General features: G+C 49.1%; 1 protein-coding gene across 6 annotated transcripts in view; it reads right to left on the bottom strand.

Annotated features, from left to right (window-relative positions):
- Nucleotides 1–11,501: 11,501 nt before the first annotated feature.
- ULK1 (unc-51 like autophagy activating kinase 1) overlaps nt 11,502–23,271 on the bottom strand; it is a 56,411-nt gene continuing 44,641 nt past the window's right edge. For 4 of the 6 annotated variants that reach the window (XM_043979722.1, XM_043979725.1, XM_043979728.1 and 1 more), the window contains 9 exons: nt 22,819–22,928; nt 22,041–22,184; nt 20,360–20,407; nt 19,350–19,540; nt 17,446–17,624; nt 17,177–17,295; nt 16,213–16,370; nt 15,013–15,148; nt 11,502–14,291 (listed from right to left, as the gene is read on the bottom strand). In XM_043979722.1, coding sequence (XP_043835657.1) covers nt 14,236–14,291; nt 15,013–15,148; nt 16,213–16,370; nt 17,177–17,295; nt 17,446–17,624; nt 19,350–19,540; nt 20,360–20,407; nt 22,041–22,184; nt 22,819–22,928 — 1,141 coding nt within the window. In that variant the 3' untranslated portion in view covers nt 11,502–14,235. The remainder of the gene's footprint in view (nt 14,292–15,012; nt 15,149–16,212; nt 16,371–17,176; nt 17,296–17,445; nt 17,625–19,349; nt 19,541–20,359; nt 20,408–22,040; nt 22,185–22,818; nt 22,929–23,271) is intronic. The other 2 variants (XM_043979726.1, XM_043979727.1) reach the window with 1 other exon arrangement.

Here is a 23,271-nt window from a genome sequence, read left to right as displayed (position 1 = left end):
TTAAGTTATAATTTCTTTTGTTTTGTGAATAAAGAAAGAGTCCTTTGTGATTGAGCATGTGATAAGTGAAGAAAGGAAGAAAAGAAAGAAAGAGGGAAGGAAGGAATGAGGGAGAGAAGGAAGGAAAGAAAGAACAAAAGGAGAAAGACGGGGCAGCTAGGTGGCGCAGTGGATAGAGCACCGGCCCTGGAGTCAGGAGTACCTGAGTTCAAATCTGGCCTCAGACACTTAACACTTACTAGCTAAGTGACCCTAGGCAAGTCACTTAACCCCGATTGCCTCACTAAAAAAAAAAAAAGGAGAAAGAGAGGGAGGGAAGAAAGAAAGAAGGGAGAAAAAGGGGAGAGAGGAAAGAGAGAGAGAAGGAATGGAAGGGAGAAAGGAAGGGAGAGAGGGAGGAAGGAAAGAAAAGAAGGAAGGAAGAGATGGAGGGAAGGAGGGAAAGAAAGAAAGAACAAAAGAAAAGAAAGAAGGAAGGAAGGAAAAAAGAATGAACAAAAAAGAAAGAGATAGTATTCTAATGAAATATGCTACCTATAACTATGGGATTGGCAAAAAAATCTTAGCAAACTAGTACAAGTTAAACTTTTTGTTTTCTTTGGTTTTTGCAGGGCAATGAGAGTTAAGTGACTTGCCCAGTGTCACACAGCTAGTAAGTGTCAAGTGTCTGAGGTTAGATTTGAACTCAGGTCCTCCTGAATCCAGGGCCAGTGCTTTATACAAGTTAAACTTTGAAGCAGCTGTGACATGGAGAAAAGCGTGTTCAAGAGGTATCAAAGAAGCTGGGTGCTCAAACCCTGGCCCTTGAGTAAATTACTTCTTGTCTCTGGGCCTCATTTTCCTCATCTGTAAAATTAAAGGGTAACCTCTAAGGTTTCCTCAGATTTCAGTCTGTAATCCTAATAAATCCTTCTTTTTGACAAGGAGGAAACAGAGGCAGACAGAGGTAAAGAGACTTGGCCAGGGTAATACAGCTACTAAGTGACAGAGGCAGGATTTGAAACCTGGCTTTCAGACTCTCATTCCAGTACCCTTCCTCTATGACAGCCTGCCTCTGAAGAAAAGAAAATTAGAACCTCAAAAAGAGAGGATTCAGTTACCAACTTTGCATTGACCAATTATGTGACCATAGTGAGGTAAACCACTTAACCTCAGTTGAGAGCTACACTTTTTTCCTTCTCTAAAAGGGTAGTTTCTGGGGGCAGCTAGGTGGTACAGTGGATAGAGTACTGGCCCTGGATTCAGGAGGACCTGAGTTCAAATCCGACCCCAGACACTTGACACTTACTGTGTGACCCTGGGCAAGTCACTTAACCCCAATTGCCTCACCAAAAAAAAAAAAATTTAAAAATTTTTTTATAAAAAGGGTAGTTTCTGCTCAATCTGCTCCAGATACGGGTAGATCACAGAATTCTCAAGTCAGGAAAGAAGGGCATTCCATGAGCAATGCTCCCACACCAGAGTGGCCCCAGCCATTCCATTCTAGGCTCCTGGGGAACGAAACTGTGTCCATTTTCCACTGGTAGGATCATGGTCGACAGCTAGTGACATGCAACCACCTCAACACCTCCAGTTAGTCGCCTGTGGAGCTGGTCCAGAACCCTAAGCCCAAGGACCCCAGGAATAGTAGCAGCCCCTAGACTGCCAGTTCTGTGTCCAGTCCGGTCCTTGCAGTCATTCATTGCATAAAGAAGCAACTCTTGGGGAGCTAGGTGGCGCAGTGGATAAAGCACCAGCCCTGGATTCAGGAGGACCTGAGTTCAAATTTGGCCTCAGACACTTGATACTAACTGTGTGACCCGGGGCAAGTTACTTATCCCTCATTGCCAGATAGATAGATAGATAGATAGATAGATGAATCAAAAATAAGGGGAGGGTGGGAGAAGAAACCCTTGTGGAATTCAATCTGGGAAATCCCTCCACCAATACTACCCCATACAGCAGACACAACTACTGAAGACCCAGAAAAGAAGCTTCTTGACATCAAAGCCCTTGGTGCTGTCAAATGGTTCAGCACCAGGAATAGATATGGTTTTATAGGTGGAAATGGCCAGAGGGAACAGGCATGACCATCAGCCTTGGTACTGAGTCTGAGGACCTCTGCCTTACATGTGGCCTCTCCGTCTGATTTATAGCTGAAACCTTCCCTAGGTGATGTCTCCCCCACTAGATACTGAGCTCCTTGAGAGCAGGGGCTGTCTGACTTTTCTATTTCTTGTTGTCATCCAGTTAATCCTACCTTTCCAGTCTTTTTATACCATGCAAGTCCCCTGTACTCTGAGATCCTGGGGCAGCTAGGTGGCACAGTGGATAGAATGCTGGGTCTGCAGTCAGAAAAACTCATCTTGCTGAGTTCAAATCTGGCCTGAGACACTTCCTAGCTGTGTGACTCTGGGCAAGTCACTTCACCCTGTTAGCCTCAGTTTCTTTATCTGTCAAATGAACCGGAAAAGGATATGGGAAACTACTCCAGTATCTCTGCCAAGAAAACCCCAAATGGGGTCCTTGAGACTTGGACACCGGTGAAAATGACCAAACAACATCAAGGTGCTATTATTTAATGTCCCCAACAACAAAACAAAAATGGGGGTAATCATAGTACCTTGTTGTTGTTTAGTCATTTTCAGTCATGTCCAACTCTCTATAATCCAATTTGGAGTTTTCTTGGCAATGATACTGGAGAGGTTTGTCATTTTCTTTTCTGGATCATTTTACAGATGAGGAAACTGAGGTGAACAGGGTGAAGCAACTTTCCCAGGATCACACAGCTAGGAAGTGTCTGAGGTTGGATATGAATTCTTGAGGATGAGTCTTCCTGATTCCAAGTCCAGTGTTCTATCTACTTTGCCACCTAGATGCCCCTATAATACAGTATAGATATTGTTAATTTATGGTCTTCTATGTCAGTAAATTGCCAATATTTCAGTGTAACATCACTGCTTTGGAAAACCAACCATAAGGAATAAAGACAATTTGTAATTATTACATCTTTTAAAACATTATGTGATTCTACTATGGAACTTTTTTTTTTTTTGCGGGGCAATGAGGGCTAAATGACTTGCCCAGGGTCACACAGCTAGTAAGTGTCAAGTGTCTGAGGCTGGATTTGAACTCAGGTACTCCTGAATCCAAGGCCAGTGCTTTATCCACTGCTCCACCTAGCTGCCCTGGAACTTTTTTTTTTGACAGTTTTCAAAGTGTTTTGACATGTAATATTTTTCATTTAATCCTCTCACCAAGGCTGGGAGATTGACAGGACTGACATTCTCATTTGGTAGATATTAAGACTCAGGTTAAAGGGCTTGCCCAAAAGTCACTCAACAAGCAAGGAAAGAAACAGAACCAGAAATGGGTCAGACCCCAACTCCAAGAGCAGTGTTCTTTCTCTCATAGCATGCTGCCCCTTTAGTTGTTAAAATACTGTCTAACTGGGGGCAGCTAGGTGGTGCAGTGGATAAAGCACCGGCCCTGGATTCGGGAGGACCTGAGTTCAAATCCGGCCTTAGACACTTGACACTTACTAGCTGTGTGACCCTGGACATGTCACTTAACCCCCATTGCTCCATCCCCCCCCAAAAAAAGATTACAAAAGACCAGGGATGAAACACGCTTCCCACTTCCTCGTAAGAGAGGCAGTGGACTCCAGGTACAGAACAATACATACGTTTTTAGACAGGGCCAGTGTGGGAATTTGTTTTGTTTGACTATGCAAATTTTTAGAAGGGTTTTGTTGTGTTTTTTTTTCAAGTGAGAAGTAGATAAGTTATCAAAAAGAAAAAAGAAAAGAGAGTCACCAAAGCATTTTGTTTTTCAAACGCACAGGAGAGAAGAGAAGGAAGGGCAAGAAGGAATAACAAATAAACAGGACAGCTTTGAAAGTTACATGTTGACTTTTTTATACACATTTTAAAAACCAAGCTATACGAAATAAAGATATGTAGTTTCAGGTATGATCTTCGTTTTCTGTTCTGTCTGTATAGGAATGCTCGTTTTATTGATGTTTGCCAAATTTAGAACATATTTTCTTTTTTTTTTTTTTTTTTTGGTGAGGCAATTGGGATTAAGTGACTTGCCCAGGGTCACACAGCTAGTAAGTGTTAAGTGTCTGAGGACGGATTTGAACTCAGGTCCTCCTGAATCCAGGGCTGGTGCTCTATCCACTGCGCCATCTAGCTGCCCCTAGAACATATTTTCAAATTAAAAAAAAAAAAAAAGAAAGGGTTTTAGGTTAGATTAAACGGTCTCTAAAAAGTTTCTTCCCATTCTAAATCATTGGAAAGACTTTTATCTGAATCCTTGAAACTGGTACTCAAATGTCCTCTGGCCACCAGAGGGCAGTGTCCTACAGCCCAATTGGGAATGGAGGTTCACCTGCCAGGAGAGGGAAGCTTGAGATAATTGGGCTCACATCCCAGGTCTCATCAGTTCACAACTATCCTGCTTTTGGCTGCAGGGTCAGATCATGGGGTTACAGGCTTAGAGCTGGAAACAACCTCAGAGGCCATGTAAGTCCAATTCCCTCATTTTACAGATAAGGAAGCTGAGGCCCAGAGAGTTTATAGTCACATAGGTAGCAACTGGAAGAAGCAGGTTTTGAACTCACATCCTTCCTCTAGTTCCAATTGCAACATTCTAGAAACTGGGGCATAGTTTCTTAACCTTCTCTGTGGCATGTGCTCCTCTAGCAGTCCAGTGAATCTTATGGATCCCCTTCTCAGAATCATGTTTTTAAATTCATAAAATAATAGAGGGTTACAAAGGAAACCAAAGAGGTTGAAATATAGCTATCTCTTTTTCATACCAAGAAAAATAGAAATGAAAGGAAGCTGGAGGAGGCAGATTGTGGGAGAGATCTGGGAGAAATGTATCCCACAAATCAACTTTATGAGACAAAATCAACTGTGAGGGGAGGGGGCAAGGGGAGGAGTTGGACCTTGGGACAGAAGGTCCCTGGGGTGACAGACCCTGGGAAATGGGGAGGCCACTTCTTGGGCCAGTGCCAGGGGTGGGATGGGAGCCAGGAGGAGCTCACGTGGCTTGTGGGAGGAGGAGGTCACCTGGCAGCTCGGCCTTTCAGCTAATTTTTTGTCTCCACCTGTTGAAGGAGGGTAAGTACTGACAACACCCTCTACATTTGGACTCCTCTTCTCTCACCCCACCCTAGTTAGAATTCAGCATCCCCCCCCCCCCCCCCCCCCCGCTTCCCCCTTCCCCCATCAGATATAAGCTCCAGGAATTATTTGATAAGCATTTATTAAGCACCAACTAAGTTCCAGGCAATGGGGATACTGAGCAACTGGGATAGAAAGAAAGGCAAAAGACAGTCCCTGCCCTCAAGGAGCTCTTAGTCTAATGAGGACCCTGATTTATCTAATGTTTTATGTCTCCTCTCATCCTGCATATTGTAGGAGGCAAATTGATCCCAGGGTATCAGTGCAGATAAATGTGGTCCAATGAAAAGAACTCCAGGGGGCAGCTAGGTGGCGCAGTGGATAAAGCACCAGCCCTGGATTCAGGGGAACCTGAGTTCAAATGTGACCTCAGACACTTGACACTAGCTGTGTGACCTTGGGCAAGTCACTTAACCTTCATTGTCCCACAAAAAAAGAAAAGAAAAAAAAAGAAAGAAAAGAACCCCAGCTCTGGAGTCAGAGGGCTTGGGTTCAAATCTGCCTCAAATCTCCCACTTTATGTGGGACCTTGTGACTTAGATTTTCTGATTAGACTGAATGACTGCTGAGATTTCTTCTATGATCCTAAGAGTGGTTATGTCCTTGGCCCGGGCCAGTGGGCAGCCTCGACCAGTCTCTGGGAGACCCAGAATCATCATTGTTTAATTTGGAAGAGGCCTGTGATTTTTTCCCATTCTCTCCCCATTTTAGCACAGTAGTTTAATGGACACCCTTCCTTCCTTCCTTCCTTCCTTCCTTCCTTCCTTCCTTCCTTCCTTCCTTCCTTCCTTCCTTCCTTCCTTCCTTGCTCCCTTGCTCCCTCCCTCCCTCCTTCCCTTCCTTCCTTCCTTCCTTCCTTGCTCCCTTGCTCCCTCCCTCCCTCCTTCCCTTCCTTCCTTCCTTCCTTCCTTGTACTTGAGGCCTCAGAGATTGAGACTTACCTAGGGGCAGACTTGGCATGATTTGGCCTGACTTGGCCTGACTTGGCACATGGCCTCTTCATGACTTTATCTGCTAGAAGGAGGGAAGGGATGGGAAGACTTGTTTCCAAGGAATCTTTGGAGAGAAAAATAAGCCACCACAACCCTACCCCCACCCCATCAAAAAATCCAAAAAAACCCTCCCCAGCTTAATTTCAGTCAGCCCCAGACTTGGAAGGCTTGGGAGGCTGAGTCTAGGGGTGGGTGGGGTTGGAGGTGGGGTTATTATTCACAGCCTAAATTTTTCTCCTCGTTTGTTTTGTTTTGCTGTTAATATTTTTCAATTTCCTGTTTCAAGGGAAACAAACTTTCATGTATTTCAGAAAGGCTAAATGTGGAAGCTCTCCCTCCTGGGACTGAAGCTTTCAAAGTCCCCAACCTTTTACTTCCTCCATGGCGCCAGGGTTCTTTGAAGTCTGCGGGCTGGGCTCTTGGCTCCTTTGGGACGGAAGCCAGTCCCACAACTGACTTACTGCGCACTCAGGAGTCCCAGGGCTCCAGATCTGAACTGAAAAGATAACCTGGGAAACCCCAGGGTGAGCAGAGCTATAGTTTAAAGGAAACTTTGGGTCATAATTGCAGCATTTTAGGAAATAGACTGCTTTCTGAATATCCAGGGTGGTTTAAGGTTTGCTCTGGGGGGAAGGGAAGGGAGTAATTGACTTTCCCTTTTGCGTTCATGAAGTGTCTTAGATGGCATTATATAGATGTCAAGGACTTCTGGGACTCCTGGTATGGAAAGGCTGCGCTCTAGAGAGCCTCTTGTGTTACAGAGAGATAGAGCAGGAACTAGGATGGAGTGACTGAGGCTTTGCCCCAAGCATTCAGAAATTTAGGGGGCACCAAGGACTACACCCCCACTACTAGCTGGGCCCCACCCTCATCATCTGGCAGTGCCATTCCCAGAGCATGGTTTTCCCATGGCTACACAACTCCCTCTTGTGCCCTTCAAACCCCTGCAGCATCGAGTCATTACTGTAGAAACCTCCTGGAGTCCTGTGGCATCCCCTAAACGTTGCACCCCAGGTGAGCTTCTCTCTGCTTGCTCATCGCCCTCTCACTCCTGCTCCAAATGCAAAACAGGCCAGAGAAGGAAAGGGATTTGCCCAAAGTCACACAGCAAGCGGGTGGCAGAGATGGGATAAAACCCAGCTTTGCTGACTCCCAAGCCAGACCCCAGTTGTCTGGTGGGGAGACATGCAGTAGGATCCCTTAGTGTCACTCGGATGGCGTTTAGGGTTAGATCACAAAGGAATGGGGGCAGCTAGGTGGCACAGTGGATAGAGCACTGGCCCTGGAGTCAGGAGGACCTGAGTTCAAATCCGGCCTCAGACACTTGACACCTAACTAGCTGTGTGGCCCTGGGCAAGTCACTTAACCCCAATTGCCTCACCAAAAAACCAAAACCAAAAAAACCCACCAAAACCCCAAAGGAATGGAGGGTGGCCCTAAGTGAGAACATGGGAGGAATGTGGTTTGTTCCCACCCCTGGCCACACAGCTTGGCACATAGTAGGGCTTAATAATGATTGATTGAATAAATGAATGAATTAATTCCCTGATAGGCATGAGAATGCCCCTCCCATACACCACCACCCAAAACGGTTCAGCTGGGCCAGCTGCTATGCAGGAGGGGAGGGCAGCAGATAGAGACCACTAGCATGTCTTTTCCCAGGACTGACCATGGGCATAGACCAAGCCCTGCAGATGCTGCTCCCCCTGCTCCACTAGCAGCCCACAAGAGATTAAACCGGAAACCAGAACATTCATACAGCCATGGCTGAATAACCCAAGCACAGATGTATAAACTGCTGATAGAGCTTCCTGTTAAATCAAAGCCTCCTCCCCCTTTTGTCTTACACACCCCAAGTCTCCAGTGAGAGATTCCCTCCTCACATCCATCCCATTGCACAATTCTTTCAGGCTTACTTATTCAAGCTGATCCAAGCCTCTGACTTAGACACAGAATCTCATCTAGAACCTGATCTGGACCTTGATCTAGATCCTGATCTAGATGTTTGTCTGGACTCTGACGTGATCCTTGACCTAGGCTAGATAGACCTGGACCCAGACACAGATCTAGACCTTTATCTAGATCCTGATCTAGAATTTTGTCCAGATGGGCAGCTAGGTGGCGCAGTGGATAAAGCACCGACCCTGGATTCAGGAGGACCTGAGTTCAAATCCAGCCTCAGACACTTGACACTTACTAGCTGTGTGATCCTGGGCAAGTCACTTAACCCTCATTGCCCCGGAAAAAGAAAAAAAAAGAAGGAATTAGAATTTTGTCTAGACTATGATGCCATCCTTGACCTAGGCTAGATAGACCTAGACCCAGATCCTGACCTAAACTTGATCTAGATCCTGACCTAGAATTTCATCTGGACCTTGACACTATTCTTGACCTAGGCTAGATGGAGCTAGACTTAAGAGTCTGACCCAAGCCTCGACTTGACCTCGACTCTTACCTTGACCGTGACCCTAACTTGGCCCTTGGCCTAGATCTAGATTCAGACTCTAATCCTGAGTCTGATGTTGATTAGGCAGAAAGCATCCAGCAGAGAGTAAGCAGGTTGGTGAAGGGCTGGGTCACAATTTTTATCCTGGAGAAGATAGAACTGGGGGGCCCAAGGAGAGGCTATGATGATGCCTGCCTTCAGCTATTTTAAGAGCATGTATCGGGGGCAGCTAGGTGGCACAGTGGATAAAGCACCGGTCCTGGATTCAGGAGGACCTGAGTTCAAATCCGGCCTCAGACACTTGACACTAGCTGTGTGACCCTGGGCAAGTCACTTAATCCCCATTGCCCCACAAAAAAAAATAGCATGTATCAGAGGGATAAGACTTATGCTGTTTGGCCCTAGGAGCAATAGGTGGAGGTGGCAAATAAATCCCTTTGGGCTTTAACCCAGGAATGCACCCAAACCCAGAGCCAGCTTCATCCCCAGCCAGGGTCACTATGAGCAGGAGGTGGGAGCCCCTGATGGAGACTCCAGTGCTCAGCTACTTGTGGTCCCATTTTAGGATTCACAGTCATCTTCAGGCCCTGCCTGAAGATTCTGTGCTCAAGTCTTAGTACCAAGGACACCTATTGGTAGTGACAGTCTCCGTTTGGGATGGGAGCTTGGTCTGTGCTAACTTTCTGAAGCTACCCAGGTAGGTGGGGGCACTCTACTCCCAGGGCCAAGCTCCCACCAGAAAAATCCTAAGGCAGTGGTCCAGGGGGGCACCTGGCCTCAGGTTTTAACACTTGACACAGGATGGGGAGGGCAGAGATGGAACAGACAGGTAAGGTCCTTCCTCACAAGGCAAAATAGTTAAGAACGAGTGACCTGCTGTCTGGGATCATTGACTTCCAGACAAACGTCAGGCTTGTGGAACCATCCAGGTCAGCACTTTTTAGCAAACACTTTGGAATGATGGGGAGGCACAGGGAGGGTGCAGGCTAGGGGATCAGAGTTCAGAATAAAAAGAAAACAAACATGGAATTCTTCTCTCCTCAAGGGACAGACTCAAGGGTTCAAAGCCGATTTCTTGAAGGCAAGGCAGGGTCGAACGTCTAAAAGGGTTTGTTTTCTTGAGAAAACAATTTCAGAACCAGCCTTTGAGACCCAGGCAAAGGAATTGGGGAGCAGGGGAAGATGCAGTGAACCAAAGGGAGCAAAACAGACCAAAAAAAAAAAAAAAAGAAACAAAGGGAGGGAAGGAAGGGGCATTGGGCCTGGGCTTTGAAGGGCAGAACTTCAACAGAGATGAATCAATGAACATTGAATCAATGAACAATGAATCATTGAACACTTATTAGGTACCTACTATGTGCCAGACACCATGAATAAGATAGTTCCTGTCCCCAGGGAGCCTACATTATACCGAGGGAACAACCAATCAATCAATAAGCATTTGTGCCCCAAAGTCAGGGGCACAAAGGAGAGGGAGAAAGCAGGGTTCCTGTTCTCAAGGAGCTTATAGTGGAGGTGACATGTGCACAATGAGGTATGCAGTTATGTCTTCCGTAGAAAGGCAGATTGGAACGAGAGGCCCTGGCAGAAGTGGGTCTGAGGGGGAAAGGCCTCCTGGTGAGTGGAGTCTTGAAGGGAGGTGGAGGAGAGGAAGCAGAGTCACCAGAGAGCCAAAACAGAGATGGGAGAAGGGCATCACATAAGCAAGCAGCAAGTATGGCTGTACCTGAGAAAGACACATTGGGAAGACCTCTAAATGCAGTTTTTATTTTATACTAGAGGTAATAGGGAACCATTGAAGTTTATGTAGTAAGAGTATCTGGTTCAATCTTTGTAGGCATTAGAAAAATCACTTTTTTGGGGGGAGCAGCTGGGTGGCACAATGGATAGAGCACCGGCCCTGGAATGAGAGCCAAGAGCCAAGAGCCAAGAATGACTCCAGGGGCAGCTAGGTGGCACCGGCCCTGGATTCAGGAGGACCCGAGTTCAAATCTGGCCTTAGACACTTGATACTTACTAGCTGTGTGACCCTGGGCAAGTCACTTAACCCATAAAAGGACAACTCCAGGCTTTAAGGCCAGGTGCTGGAAGGATGTAGTATCCTCTACATTAAGAGGGAGTTTAGGGCAGCTAGGTGGCGCAGTGGATAAAGCACCAGCCCTGGATTCAGGAGGACCTGAGTTCAAATCCGGCCTCAGACACTTGACACTTACTAGCTGTGTGACCCTGGGCAAGTCACTTAACCCCCATTGCCCCTCAAAAAAACAAACAAAAAACCCCCCAAAAAGAGGGAGTTTAGGAGGAAAGGCTGGTTTAATCCTGGTGGAGGTATCTAGCAGTTGGTGACTTGCCCAAGGTCACAAAGCTGAGGATGGATTTAAACTCTGTTCTTCTTGACTCCAAGCCCAGCCTTCTAGTCACTGAGCCACCTACCTTAAGAGAGGCTCAGTAGAGATGAGGGCTGGTTATGTATTATTGTTCAGTGATTTCAGTTGTGTCTGACCCCATTTAGGGTTTTCTTAGCAAAGATACTGGAGTGGTTTGCCATTTCCTTTTCCACTTCAGCTAGTAAATGTCTGAAGCCAGATTTGAAATCAGGAAGATGAGTCTTCCTGACTTTGGGCCTGGCACTCTATGCACCTCACCACCGGTAAAGATAACTTGCCTTAAGTCACACAGGTAAGGTGGAATTTGAGTCATTACATTTTTTGGGGGGGGGGAGGGGGCAGGGCAATGGGGGTTAGGTGACTTGCCCAAGGTCACACAGCCAGTAAGTGTCAAGTGTCTGAGGCCAGATTTGAACTCGGGTATTCCTGAATCCAGGGCCGGTGCTTTATCCACTGCGCCACCTAGCCGCCCCGAGTCATTACATCTTAAAAAACACAAGTCTCCAACAATTTCAAATCATTTTATTTACTTAAATTGATATTACACAATTTAAAGGAAAAAAAAAGGGGGGGCGGGGTCACACAAACAGAACCTTAAAAAAAAAACACACACCACACATATCAAGCATTAATTACCGTGAAAACTAACAGGATGTCTTTTCCACGCAATCCTGAAGCTATGCATTCGTTAGTCCGAGGGCTCTTAAAACCTATTAAGACACTAGTAACAACACACAAATGTGGCCACAGACACAACTCTGGAACATGGAGGATGTCAGCAACAATCTTGGGGTTTTGCTGTTGAGATTTGTTTGCATTCCATCATGGACTACAAAGCAAGAAATTGCTAATCAGCAGGGAAAGTTAATTAACACACTACATGCACTCATGGTGAAAATGTTGCCAAGGTTATGGCAAAGAAATAGCGCATCCTCCCCACTCCCCATCTTAATTCCAAGCAGTGGCAATTTCAAGTATTGAGAAAAAATGTATGTGTGTACATACATCTGTGTATATATACATACACACCTATGTGAATCTTCTATATACATATATGCATGTATGTATGTGTGTATATATAAAAAATTTGTTGTAAACCACTTGTGGGGGAAAGGCAATGAGTCTATAGGAAGGTTGAATTGGGACCCTTGCGATACATTCAATACATAACTTGAATCACAGATGAGAGATGGATTCCAGGATGACCAACTCACACGGTTTTCTCTTCTCAAGCACACAACAGGGCCCTGTTACCTGAGTTGGAGACTCCTGGGGAGACGCTATCCACCGCCTTTCAGGCTTGTGGGGAAAGTACCCACTACGTGCCCTAGATAGGGGTTCTTCAAGAAACTGGACTCAAGGGGGTTGGGGGAAGGCAGGAGAGCTGGGCTGTGACCACAGGGCCCCTTTTAACCGTCTGCCAAAGACCTCTGGAAGTTGATGGGGCCCCCCCGGAATACATTCCTGGGAAGCAGGGCAGGAAGGTCCCCTTGTTGAATGTTAGGGCCAAACATAAGCTTTGGGGAGGTTTTTTGCATATGTTTTTTAATGGCAACCCACACTGCTCTGTCTGGGGAGTCACTAGTCACCTAGTGAGGGCTCACTTGGGAAAGAGGTGGTCTTTCACACCACTCCCTCCCACATACCCACTTCTGGAGGCCCATGGTGTGAATGTGTCACTCCTTCACGGGGCTCACACAATACTGCTGGCCAGGACCCTGTGTTCAGTCAGAGAAGACCTGACGGCCAATCAGACCCCAGCGCCGATCACACAAAGCAAAGCAAGCAACCAGGCATTCACCCATGGCATCATTATCAGAAAAGCAACACTGAGCTTTCCCTCACACAATCACACAATCACCCACACACCCAAGCCCCACCCCACCCTTCCACAACAAAAAGAAAACCAAAACTCTCTATATATAAAGTTTTTTTTTTCTTTAAAAAGAAACACTTTTTTTTTAGGTCTGAAGTGTGTGAGATTTTTCAACGTCTGTTCTGAAATTAGAAAGCCTGGAGGCTTTATATTCATACTGTCTGTCCTTAAAAGAACATTAAATTAAAAAGACTGTATCTCTTCTCTTGGAACGGCAGGTCCCAAGCTGGCACAATGCGGTGCTGCATCTGTTGTTTCCATCACAAGTACAGGATACAGTTCCGTTAAATACACACAACATACACACACTCACACACACGTACTTATATATATATATATATACACGCTTGTAGTGCAATATAGTAACTGGGGGTGTGAGGGGAGAAGGGGGAGGACAGTTTTTTGTAGCAGTCAGTATGGTTGTGGGGAACCTGAGAGGTGATCAAAGGTCTTCCTCTCCAACCACGGCGTGTAAAGTGCTCCTTCCGATTCACAAAGCTAGTGTGGGTTGGCTATGGGGCTTTTTTTTTTTAATTTTTAAATCCCCCTTAAAGTCAGATTAAAAGCAAGAGATGACGTGCATTTTCATCTGGGCTCATTTGAGCATGTTGAGGATGAAGCCGCTAAGAATATGCACATTTTGGCGTTAAAGAGATCCAGCACACAAAAATCATCCGAGTTCTTGAGGCGAAAAGTTGGGGGGGGAGGGGGAGGAGTCCCCACCCCACCGGTCGGCTGGCTCTAGCTCTGGCCATCCGCAGGTAGTTTGCTTGCTGGCGTGCCAGGTCAGGGCAGAACCATCTCGGAAAAGTGATTGACTGGCAGAGAAAGCAGGGAGAGTGGGGGTGGGGATGGGAAGAGGGAATAACTGGCCTGGTGTCAGGGTTTCATGCTTGGGGTCCCCTCCTTGTGTCCCCGTGTCCACTGCCTGCAACGGACAGAGCAATGGAGGGGCCCGACCCCTGGAAATGGTAAGAGTTAATTATGTAGCAGCTTGACTCTCTTCAAAGGACAAGGGATAATGGGGACAAAAGTCCTGTGGTCTCCCCCCTGGGGAGAGAAAGGCCTCCCCTATTTCTGGGTGGCTGAGCGAGCTGGGACTGACTGTAGTCTCTTCTCATCTCCTTTGCTCTGTTCCTGGGAGAGAGGCAGAGGTCACACAGGGCTGCAAAACCTGGATGTGGATTCTCGGAGACGGATCCAACAACCTTTGTCCTGACAAGTCTGTCTGGCCAAGACTGCAGACATGATGCTGCTGCCCACGCGGCTGCCAGGAACTGACCCACAGTTGGTGGGTGGGCGGACGGCTGTCCCGTGAAGCATAAAAGGCTGGTGGGTGGGCAAGAGAAGCTGCACGGGGGGCTTAGGCACAAATGCCAGACAGCAGGGCCGAGAGTCTCCGCTCTATACACATCTTGCCTGGGATTGGGGGGGAAGAAAGGAGAGAGTGAAGACTCCCCACAGAGGTTGAAGAAAAAAGGGGGAGTGGGGTGGGCTAAAGGGAATACAGGGCCAAGACATTTCATACCCAGAGGCCACGAGGAGGGGAACTGAGGGCCCAAAGGGACAGGTAGGTTTACCACAGTATATTCCCTAAAAGGGAGATCATGTACTCCCTCGTTAGAATGGGAGCCAAAATATGGTGCAGGTGGAAAAGGATGGTCACTTACTTTGTGACCTCAGATGTCCACCTTCCAGATTTAATTATATGATCTATTCCAAGAAAACTGGGCAGGGCTTGCCTGGCTCTCTCCTTCCCTTACCTCCGGTCTCAGCCTTTCCTTCCCTTTGTAGAGTCTGTGGATTGGGGGCAGCTAGGGGGTGCAGTGGATAAAGCACCAACCCTAGATCCAGGAAGACCTGAGTTCAAATCTGGCCTCAGACACTTGACACTTATTAGCTATGTGACCCTGGGCAAGTCACTTAACCCTCCATTGCCTCACCAAAAAAAAAAAGCATCTAGAGTCTGTGGATCACCCTGGGAAGACAGTAATGCCATAGTGGACAAGGCACTGAATTTGGAGGTCTAGGTTCAAATCCTGCCTCCCTAAGCTTCTCTGGGATAGTGTCCTCATCTCAGTTAAAAGAGGGGCTTGTCAGGGTTTGCCCATGGCCAGCACCATGGTGCTGCTCAACTCACATTTATTGATGTTCTCAACATCCCCCTGTTCTGTGAGGATCTGCTGGAGGCCCTCCATGAGCAACAAGGCCTTGTGGTAGCGCTGCACGCAGTCCTCGCGGTGGTGGAACATCTCGTCCAGGGCCGCAGAGCGCACCTACGGAGGGGAGGTGAGGAACCAGGCACTGAGGAATCGGCTCTCCTCATTTGCTCTCCACCCAACTGTTCCTCTCCCCTCCCTTCCCCTGCAGGCAGCCTTCCCAAACTTCCTTCTGAAAATCCTGAGGGCCTCTCCCTAGACTCTCAGCACCAGAGCCATCGTCTCACTGTCCCAGCAGTGAGGCCAGGCTCAAATCATATATACAGGAATAGTCTGCTGAAAGGGGTGGTGAGCTTCCCATCACTGGAAGGTCTTCAAGGGGAAAGCTGGATGATTAGGAGAGAGACTGGACCTCTGCCCATACAGGTCAGTTAACATGTTCTCTGTAAGAGTCTTACAACTGCCTCTTAGGGCATGGATGTTCCTCTAAGTAACCTAAGAGGACCTATGAAGGAATGTACTTCTGTGCTCTGGAGGACTCCTGGGCCCAGCCAGACACAGAGAGAGGAAGAAGGCAGAGGGGCATAGTGGAGACACAGCCATACTTGGGGAAAAACAAAACAAAACCCAGCCTCAAACACATATGGGTTGTGAGACCCAGAGCAAAGAGATGGCCAAACTTCTCAGCATCCTGGCTTCTTTAAGACTAAGGTCTCAGGGGGCAGCTAGGTGGCGCAGTGGATAGACCACTGGCCCTGGCTGGAGTCAGGAGGACCTGAGTTCAAATCTGGCCTCAGATACTTAACTAGCTGTGTGACCCTAGGCAAGTCACTTAACCCCAATAAAACAAAAAGACTAAGGTCCCAGGTGTTGCTGATCTTCGTCATGGGAAGGATTTTCTATGCCTGGAGTTACCTGGCAGGTATGCAAGCTTCATGCTGACTTTTGGGATACTTTGTTGTATGTTACAGGGAGGCAACAGGGTCCACTGACTCAGGTCAGCCAGGGGGCCTGGACACAAATCTGGAGCCTCCTGGGGCCTCAGTTTCTATCTCTACATCTAGGAACCCATAACTGTTGGAAACCCTTTCTCTCTCCCATGGGTATTGAGTCCAGCCAGAGTAGCAGAAGCCTGGATTTGGGGTGAAGGGAAGACATGCCCAGGGCTGGGAGCCCCGTACCATCTGCACGGCATAGTTGAAGATCAACTTCTCAGCCGTGATGCTGTTGATTCGGTCCATGAGCCTCTGCTTATCCAGAAAAAACTTCTGCAGCTGCAGGTTCAGGCAATGACAGGAGGACACGCTCGACTTGTAAAGCTCATTCAGTTTCCGCACGACTGCAGCCAAGTAGACAGAGGGTGAGGTCAGCCCAAGGCCCTGGACAGAGCACATCCTTTCCCCCTCTGGGGATCACCCTCCCAAGGTGGGCTGGAGTCTCTTCTGCCCTTGGTCCTTGCAGAGGAAGGCGATGCTAACCCCTCTTTGCTAGATGCCCCCCTATGTTGCAGGAGGGAGGGAACATGGGCATAGGTGAGTGAGTGTGTGTGTGCGCACACGCGCTTGGGAAAGGTTTTGACTCAATATGCCCTGCCAGAGTGCTGAGAGCAGATGGTGTGATGGAGACACATGAAAGGAGTTCAGGCCCTGGAGGTTGTAATAGCTAAAAAAGCGTTGCTGTGAGAGAATCCAGAGCCGATGCACTAGTAGTAGCCTCTGATTTCTCTCTTGCACCCAGAGCTTCACAGAAAGCAGAGCCCCTTCTCTGATTGACCTCAACCCACTAAGGTATGCAAGGGACTTCTGTGTGCACACTTTTCTGGGTGGCTGCCCTTCCTTTGGGTCCCTGTGTATACCCTTCCTTGTGGGTATCCAACCTCAGACGCTACCTACTTACCTGAATCCCTAGGACTTAGTTTCCACATTTGAGAAGTGGAAAGATGGGGCCTCTCCCACTCTATATATGACCTTAAGGGATGGTATCTCCCTGAGCCTCAGTTTCCCCCATCTGTAATTCAAAAGGGTTGAATGGGATGGGCCTCTGAGGTCCTATAATCTTATAATGTGCGGAGTCTGTATGTATCGCCAATGTCCTCATCACTCATCTGTTTACCCCAAACCCGCCCCCCCATGAGAGTGATCTTACTTTGCTTGACAGTGGATGACAGGCAGAGTCTCCCAGCTTTGATCTGCTCGATAGCTGTCTGAAGGCCAGAGGAGAGCAGCTCTGCCACCTTCAGGTATAACACCAGCTGTTCGGCATAACTGAGGGGGAAACAAAGAACGTGCCGAGTAAGCCCAAGTCCCTCCTTGCTGCCCAGTCCAAGGCTGCACCAGTGGCTGGGCATGTGGGGAGAGAGAACTGCCTGCCTGCTCTGGGGAAATCCAAACACCCTGTGCCCCAGGACCTCTGACCTCCACTCCCGGCTCAGCAAGCTGATCTGGTCGGCCACGATGCTCTCCTGCAGCTGGTATTCGGAGGCCACGGAGCTGCCCATCTCGCCGGTGCTGCCCTTGGCGGAGGCCATCTCCATGACACAGTGAACAAAGGCCAGCGTGAACCGGAGGCTGCGGAGAATGTCTGTGTGTTCTTGCTGCAAAGAGAAGAGGGACAGAACTCAGGAGGAAGGTGGGGAGGGGGGCCCAGAAACACCTCCCTCCCAAGCCCTTCTTCCTCAGACATCCCTCCTTGCGCCAAATCCAAAACGCTATCCTGTATTGTACAGGGACTCCTGACCCCAGGGAAACCAATGGGAGGGAGGCTGACGCATTGGCCCAGCGAAGAAACCAACGGGAATCCTCCCATAGCAGGGGAATGTGCTCTCCCTGCTTCCCTTGGCCTTCCTTGCTTCCTTTTTTTTGGCGGGGCAATGGGGCTTAAGTGACTTGCCCAGGGTCACACAGCTAGTTAAGTGTCAAGTGTCTGAGGCCGGATTTGAACTCAGGTCCTCCTGAATCCAGGGCCGGTGCTTTATCCACTGCGCCACCTAGCCGCCCCCCCTTGCTTCCTTTTAAGACAGGCCGAAGCATCACTTTCTATATGAAATCCTTCCCAATTCCCCCCTCCCAAACTACTGTGTTCTCTGCTGAGCAAGAGTCTGCACGCACTTGCATGTGTGAATGTGTTCTCATTCGCTATCCCTCCCACCCCCCAAATCAGAGTTCGTTTTGTCTGGCACTTAGCACAGGCCCTCCTTGAAAGAAAGGATGGTGTTCTTTTGTACATCCATCTCCAAGGGCCTAGGCACAGTCCCTGGCACACTGTAGGTACTTAATACTTGATCAGTTTCCCTCCATGGAGGTGGGCTGGGGCTGATGAACAGGGAGGGCACAGATTATCCACAGGTCAATCAGACCCCTGAAGATTAGCCAGGCTTTTCCTTCCTGTTTTTTGGCTTCTAAATCTGGGAGGTGAGAGTTAACACCGTCCCAACTCCCACTTCTATAGCCCTTTACGGCTTTCTTCCCAAGAGCCCCACAAAGGCAGACAAGTGTATCATCGTTGCCTTCTGTTTTACCTACAGGGGAAACTAAAGCTCAGGCTCTAAGGGTTGCCTTTCTAAACTAAGCCAGGCTCTTGGGACAGGGAGAAACTGGACTGTGGGGATGAAAGAACGCAAGCTGAAGAAATCAGTGGCTGGCCTAAGTATGGGGATCTAGCAATCACACACCTGTGGGGATTGGCCAAGGTCTACCCGGCTTTCCTGAGGAAACCTGATTTGACTGGGGAAGGATGAGCTTGGGGAAGTCACTTACTTGACCAGGGGTACATAGTAAATAACTGGGCTAGTTCCACCAAACAACATGGGGAGGAAGCTCGGTAAAGACTGGGGGCATCGACTACCCTTTGCCAAGGCCACAGACATGCTGAAATGTACCTGCTTCTATCACTAACCCTCCTCCCACTTGTTAATGAAGTAATAAGCAAGGCACAGGGGGAGAGAATATTTGGGCTCCCGGGCCTGAACAACTCCCATATTTATCCCAGACAAGCCTAGGGAGGCAGGCCTCGCCTTCCTCTCATACTGTGAATGCCCTTGGGCCTGGTCTCTCCCTCCCCTCCCCCCAAATACAGGATTAGACAGATCGGGCAGGATGGATAAAAATACTCCCTCCCTCCCTCCCAGGGAGAAAGCTGCTGGACAGGGAAGATGAGAATTTCAGGCGGAATCCAGCCAGAGCAGCTTGTTCTAAATTAAGCATTTTCTCTCCCCTCTCTCCCCTTTCTTCCCTTTCTTCCTTCAAGGTGAATCATCCTCCCCACCCCCCACCCACTCACATGGGAGCGCTTGGGGTTAACCCGTGGGTTGCTGCCTCACCTCCATGAGTGTCTCCTCAGGCAGGTCAGGGGCCTCGAAGGTGACAGCCCCCTCCAGGTTGGCAGTGATGGGGTCAGTGAAGCCGTAGCAGCGCAGATTGGTCGGGGCCTCCGCCGCCTCACCTCCCATGCCAGGGATCAGGTGGCGGCTGCTGAAGGAGCCACCCGAGCTCTGGGAACTGGAGGAGCCCACTGGTGGAGAAAGGAGGGAACCCCAGGTGAGGTCCCTATGGGTACTCACTCCTAAGCCCAACCCACCAGTCAGAGAGAAACCCGGTTCTGAGGACAGGGGACTGAAAGAAACCAGTGGCTGGCCCAAGCACGCACCCGGCCGTAGACTGGCCACTTGGCTTTCCAAGGGGAGTCGTGCCTATACCTACCCTTCTCCCTGCTACCCCAGCCCCACCGTGCCAGCCTGTTCCCCTGCCCAGTGATTCTGAGCAGCTGAAGAGGCCTGAGGGAAGGAATAACTGCCCTGTCCTGCCCGTGCAGGGTGATGACTGCCCCTGCCCTGCTTCTCCCTATCCCCCCGTCCCATGGAAGATTCCAGGGCCCCCCAAGTTTCCCCTTGGGAACTTTGTCCCCCAGCCCTGCCAGCCCCACTCCTGGCCACCCTAGCAGGCTTTTGTGTGCACAGAAGGATGGATGGGCCAGAGAGGGCCCAAACCCTCCTGTCCCATCTTCCTTGCCTGACTGTCGTCCTTTCTTTTTTCTCCCTCTTCCTTCCTCCCCTTCATGAACAGGGGGGCTTGGCTTGGGCTATGGAGCAATATTCTACAGTGTTCCACATTCCCGAAACCACAGGTGCCTTTTCCCTGGGACCAGGTAGAGGCTGATGGGGGTGGGCAGGGACAAGAGCTATGGTTCCCAGGCTGGAGGGAGAGAACTCTGCCACTGCTTCAGGTTTGGACTCGTGCCTCCCAGTGGGCAGGGGCACAGACTCCACCTCGCCCAACATGTTTGGGCACCAGTGGGGCAGGTAAAGAGACGCTACTTATGCTGTGGACTCACAGAGGAGGGTATCTGCGTGTGTGTGAAGGAGAGGCAGCCAGCAGGGACCTAGGAGAACAATACATTCCCGGAGGGGATATGGAGGTTAACTCAAAGGGTATGCAAGAGAGAGGCAAAGGGGGGGACAGGGTATGGAAAAGTCCCTTCTCCCAAAGGAACAAGAAGGATCCAGGCCCTGCAGGCAGCAACACCAGCCAGAGAAAGCAGCCCCTGTCTCATGGAGGAAGCAAGAGCCCAGGACGTGGGATGGATCCTGTGGGGCCCTGCTCAGGCCCACTCAGAATCGGCGCAGGACCCTTTTTCTAAGGAGCAGTTAATGGTTCAATGGACTGTCACATCACAACAAGCCTGGGAGGTAGTTCCACCATATCAAGTATTATTGTCCCCATTTTCAAGCCTAGTCAAGTTTACTTAAGTCAGTCTAGACCACCTCTGTGCAACTGGGATGGCAGGGGAGGGGAAATGAGAGGGCTGAAGGAGGGGTAAAGGAATCTTCACCCCGACTCCCTTTTCTGTACTCTCGAATTTAGGGCTGTGTTTAGCGTACAGTAGGAACTTAATAAATGCTTGTTGGTTGGTTCTAAAGGAAGGCAGCAGTTCCTGAGCTGGAAGTCTATGAGACCTCCATTCCCTCCTCTTTGGAAACGTGATTTACCCACTCAGGAGAAGACGACACTCCTTTGTTCCCCATCCAACCTCCCAGAGCTGGGGCGACCAACCAAAATGTCACCTGAGGTTCTGAGAAATTCAGCCAAGCCCATTCTCATTTTTGCTTTTCAAGGCAAACCCGTTCACGTACTCTACATGCCAACCTACGTGCTACACTCAGGGCTCCAACTCCCACCACCTCCTTCCCCTCTGCTTCTAGCTATTAAAGGAGCTGATATTTAGCACACAGCAGGAGCTTAATCAGTGCATGTTTCCTCCCCTGCACACTCCAGCTCCCTTCAAGGCAGAGCCCAAGGGAAACCCCTGCAGGAAGTCTTTCCTAACAGCCCCCCCCACACCCCCTTCAAATGTTTATCTCTTTCCAGGCCGTAATAATCCCCAAGGTAAAGCAAACTATAAACTCCCTGAGGGCAGGAATCGCTTTTCAGATTTGTTTTTGTATCTATGTATCTAGTAGACACTATCATTTTAATTTTTTTTTTTAATTTTAGTGAGGCAATTGGGTTAAGTGACTTGCCCAAGGTCACACAGCTAGTAAGTGTTAAGTGTCTGAGACTGTATTTGAACTCAGGTCCTCCTGACTCCAGGGCCGGTGCTCTATCCACTGCGCCATGTAGCTGCCCAGGCACTATCATTTTAACAGATAGATCCCAACAAGCCACAGAGGTGAGGAGCTGGGTCTACACCAGATTGGAGCAAGCCTAGATAGAGGCTCAGGTTGGGGGCATCTACAAGAGATGGGGGGGGGGGGCCGGCGGCAGCTAGGTGGGGCAGTGGATATAGCACCGGCCCTGGAGTTAGGAGGACCTGAGTTCAAATCCAGCCTCAGACACTTGACACTTACGAGCTGTATGACCCTGGGCAAGTCACTTAACCCCAATTGCCTCACCAACCAAAAACCAAAACCAAAAACAAAAAAAACAAAAAAAAGAGAGATGACAGAGATCACACCAGCCCCAGCAGACCCCAAAAGCCAGAGAAATCAGGGGTGGGCCGCAGAGAGGGCCCTTACCCGAGAACATCCGAGTCCGAGGGACTTGGGGTGGAGTTGTGCCGCTGGGAGGGGAGCCCACCGTGAATATGACAGGGGAGGGGCTGGAGGAGCCCCCGGCCCTAGCCCCCGGGAGCAGGTTCCCTCCATATCCAGCAGAGGGAGCTGAGGAAGAGAAGAGAAGCACAGATGGGTAAAGATAGGTAAAGACCACATCCCAGGAACAATGTCTACCACAGACCTCATGCTCCTCCCTGGCTGAGGGTTTTCCTAAGGCTGAAAAGTCTCTTTCCCCAGCAGGAACTAAAGAAATTTTTCCAAGTGATCTTCATTTCTTTCAAAACCCCACTGAGGACTCACTTACCCCAAGTAGCAGCTCCACCCCACTATTAGACATCTCCCTGACTTGCGAAGTTGACCACCTGACTCAGTTTCCTCTCTCTCTAGGGATCAGCCTTAAGAGGAAAGTGAGATGCAGGACATCTTGTCCTAGGGTCATGTAGATAGCGTTGGAACAAAACATCACAGATCTGGAGCTGAACGGGACCCCAGAGGCTCCCTAGTTCAATCCCTTCGTCTTACAGATGAGTAAACTGAGGCCCTTAGAGAAGGCCAAAGACTTGGCCCAGATCTCTCCTTACTGTCAAATCTAGAGCTGAAAAGGGGCCTCTCTCTGGTTCACTTGCCAATGTCCCACAGTGACTCTCAACCTCATCCTCTTTCCATTGTTCTCTGCTGCCTCTGGGGGTGCCCCCCCCATACCTCTGATTCTAGGCAGTCCCATTTGGCCCTTGCTCACCGATCTCCATGGGCTTCTCCTGAAGACTTTCGTTGCTCCCTGTGTCAGGGGCTTGAGACCCAAATGCAGCTTTGAGGAGCAGGTCAGTGAGGCGACCGGTGCTGAGGGACCTGAGGGGATGGGAAGCCAAGGCTCAGAGCATGTTGGGGGCGGTATCGGGGCAGGGGACCCAGCAGGTCCCGAGATGCTGGTCACCAAGCTGGGCTTCTCTACACTGGCTCTTCTAACCTCTGCCTAGGGACCCGCTCTTGCTGTGCCACTGCCCCTGACCCAACCTTAGACAAGCCCTTCTCTAACCACTTCAGAAATCTATTTAAACGATTCCTCTACCACGAAGTCTTCTCTGACCTCTCTGGTTCACAGTAACTCATCCCATCAAAGAACATCTGCCCCCACCTCAACTTCTGACCCTCGGCACACACCATTTAGTGCCGGATTATATTGGTTTAATGT

The sequence above is a fragment of the Dromiciops gliroides genome, chromosome 1 (genome assembly GCF_019393635.1).
Source record: "Dromiciops gliroides isolate mDroGli1 chromosome 1, mDroGli1.pri, whole genome shotgun sequence".
Classification (NCBI taxonomy): domain Eukaryota; kingdom Metazoa; phylum Chordata; class Mammalia; order Microbiotheria; family Microbiotheriidae; genus Dromiciops; species Dromiciops gliroides.
The sequence above is the reverse complement of the archived record's forward strand: the minus strand, read 5'-3'. Positions and strand labels throughout refer to the sequence as shown.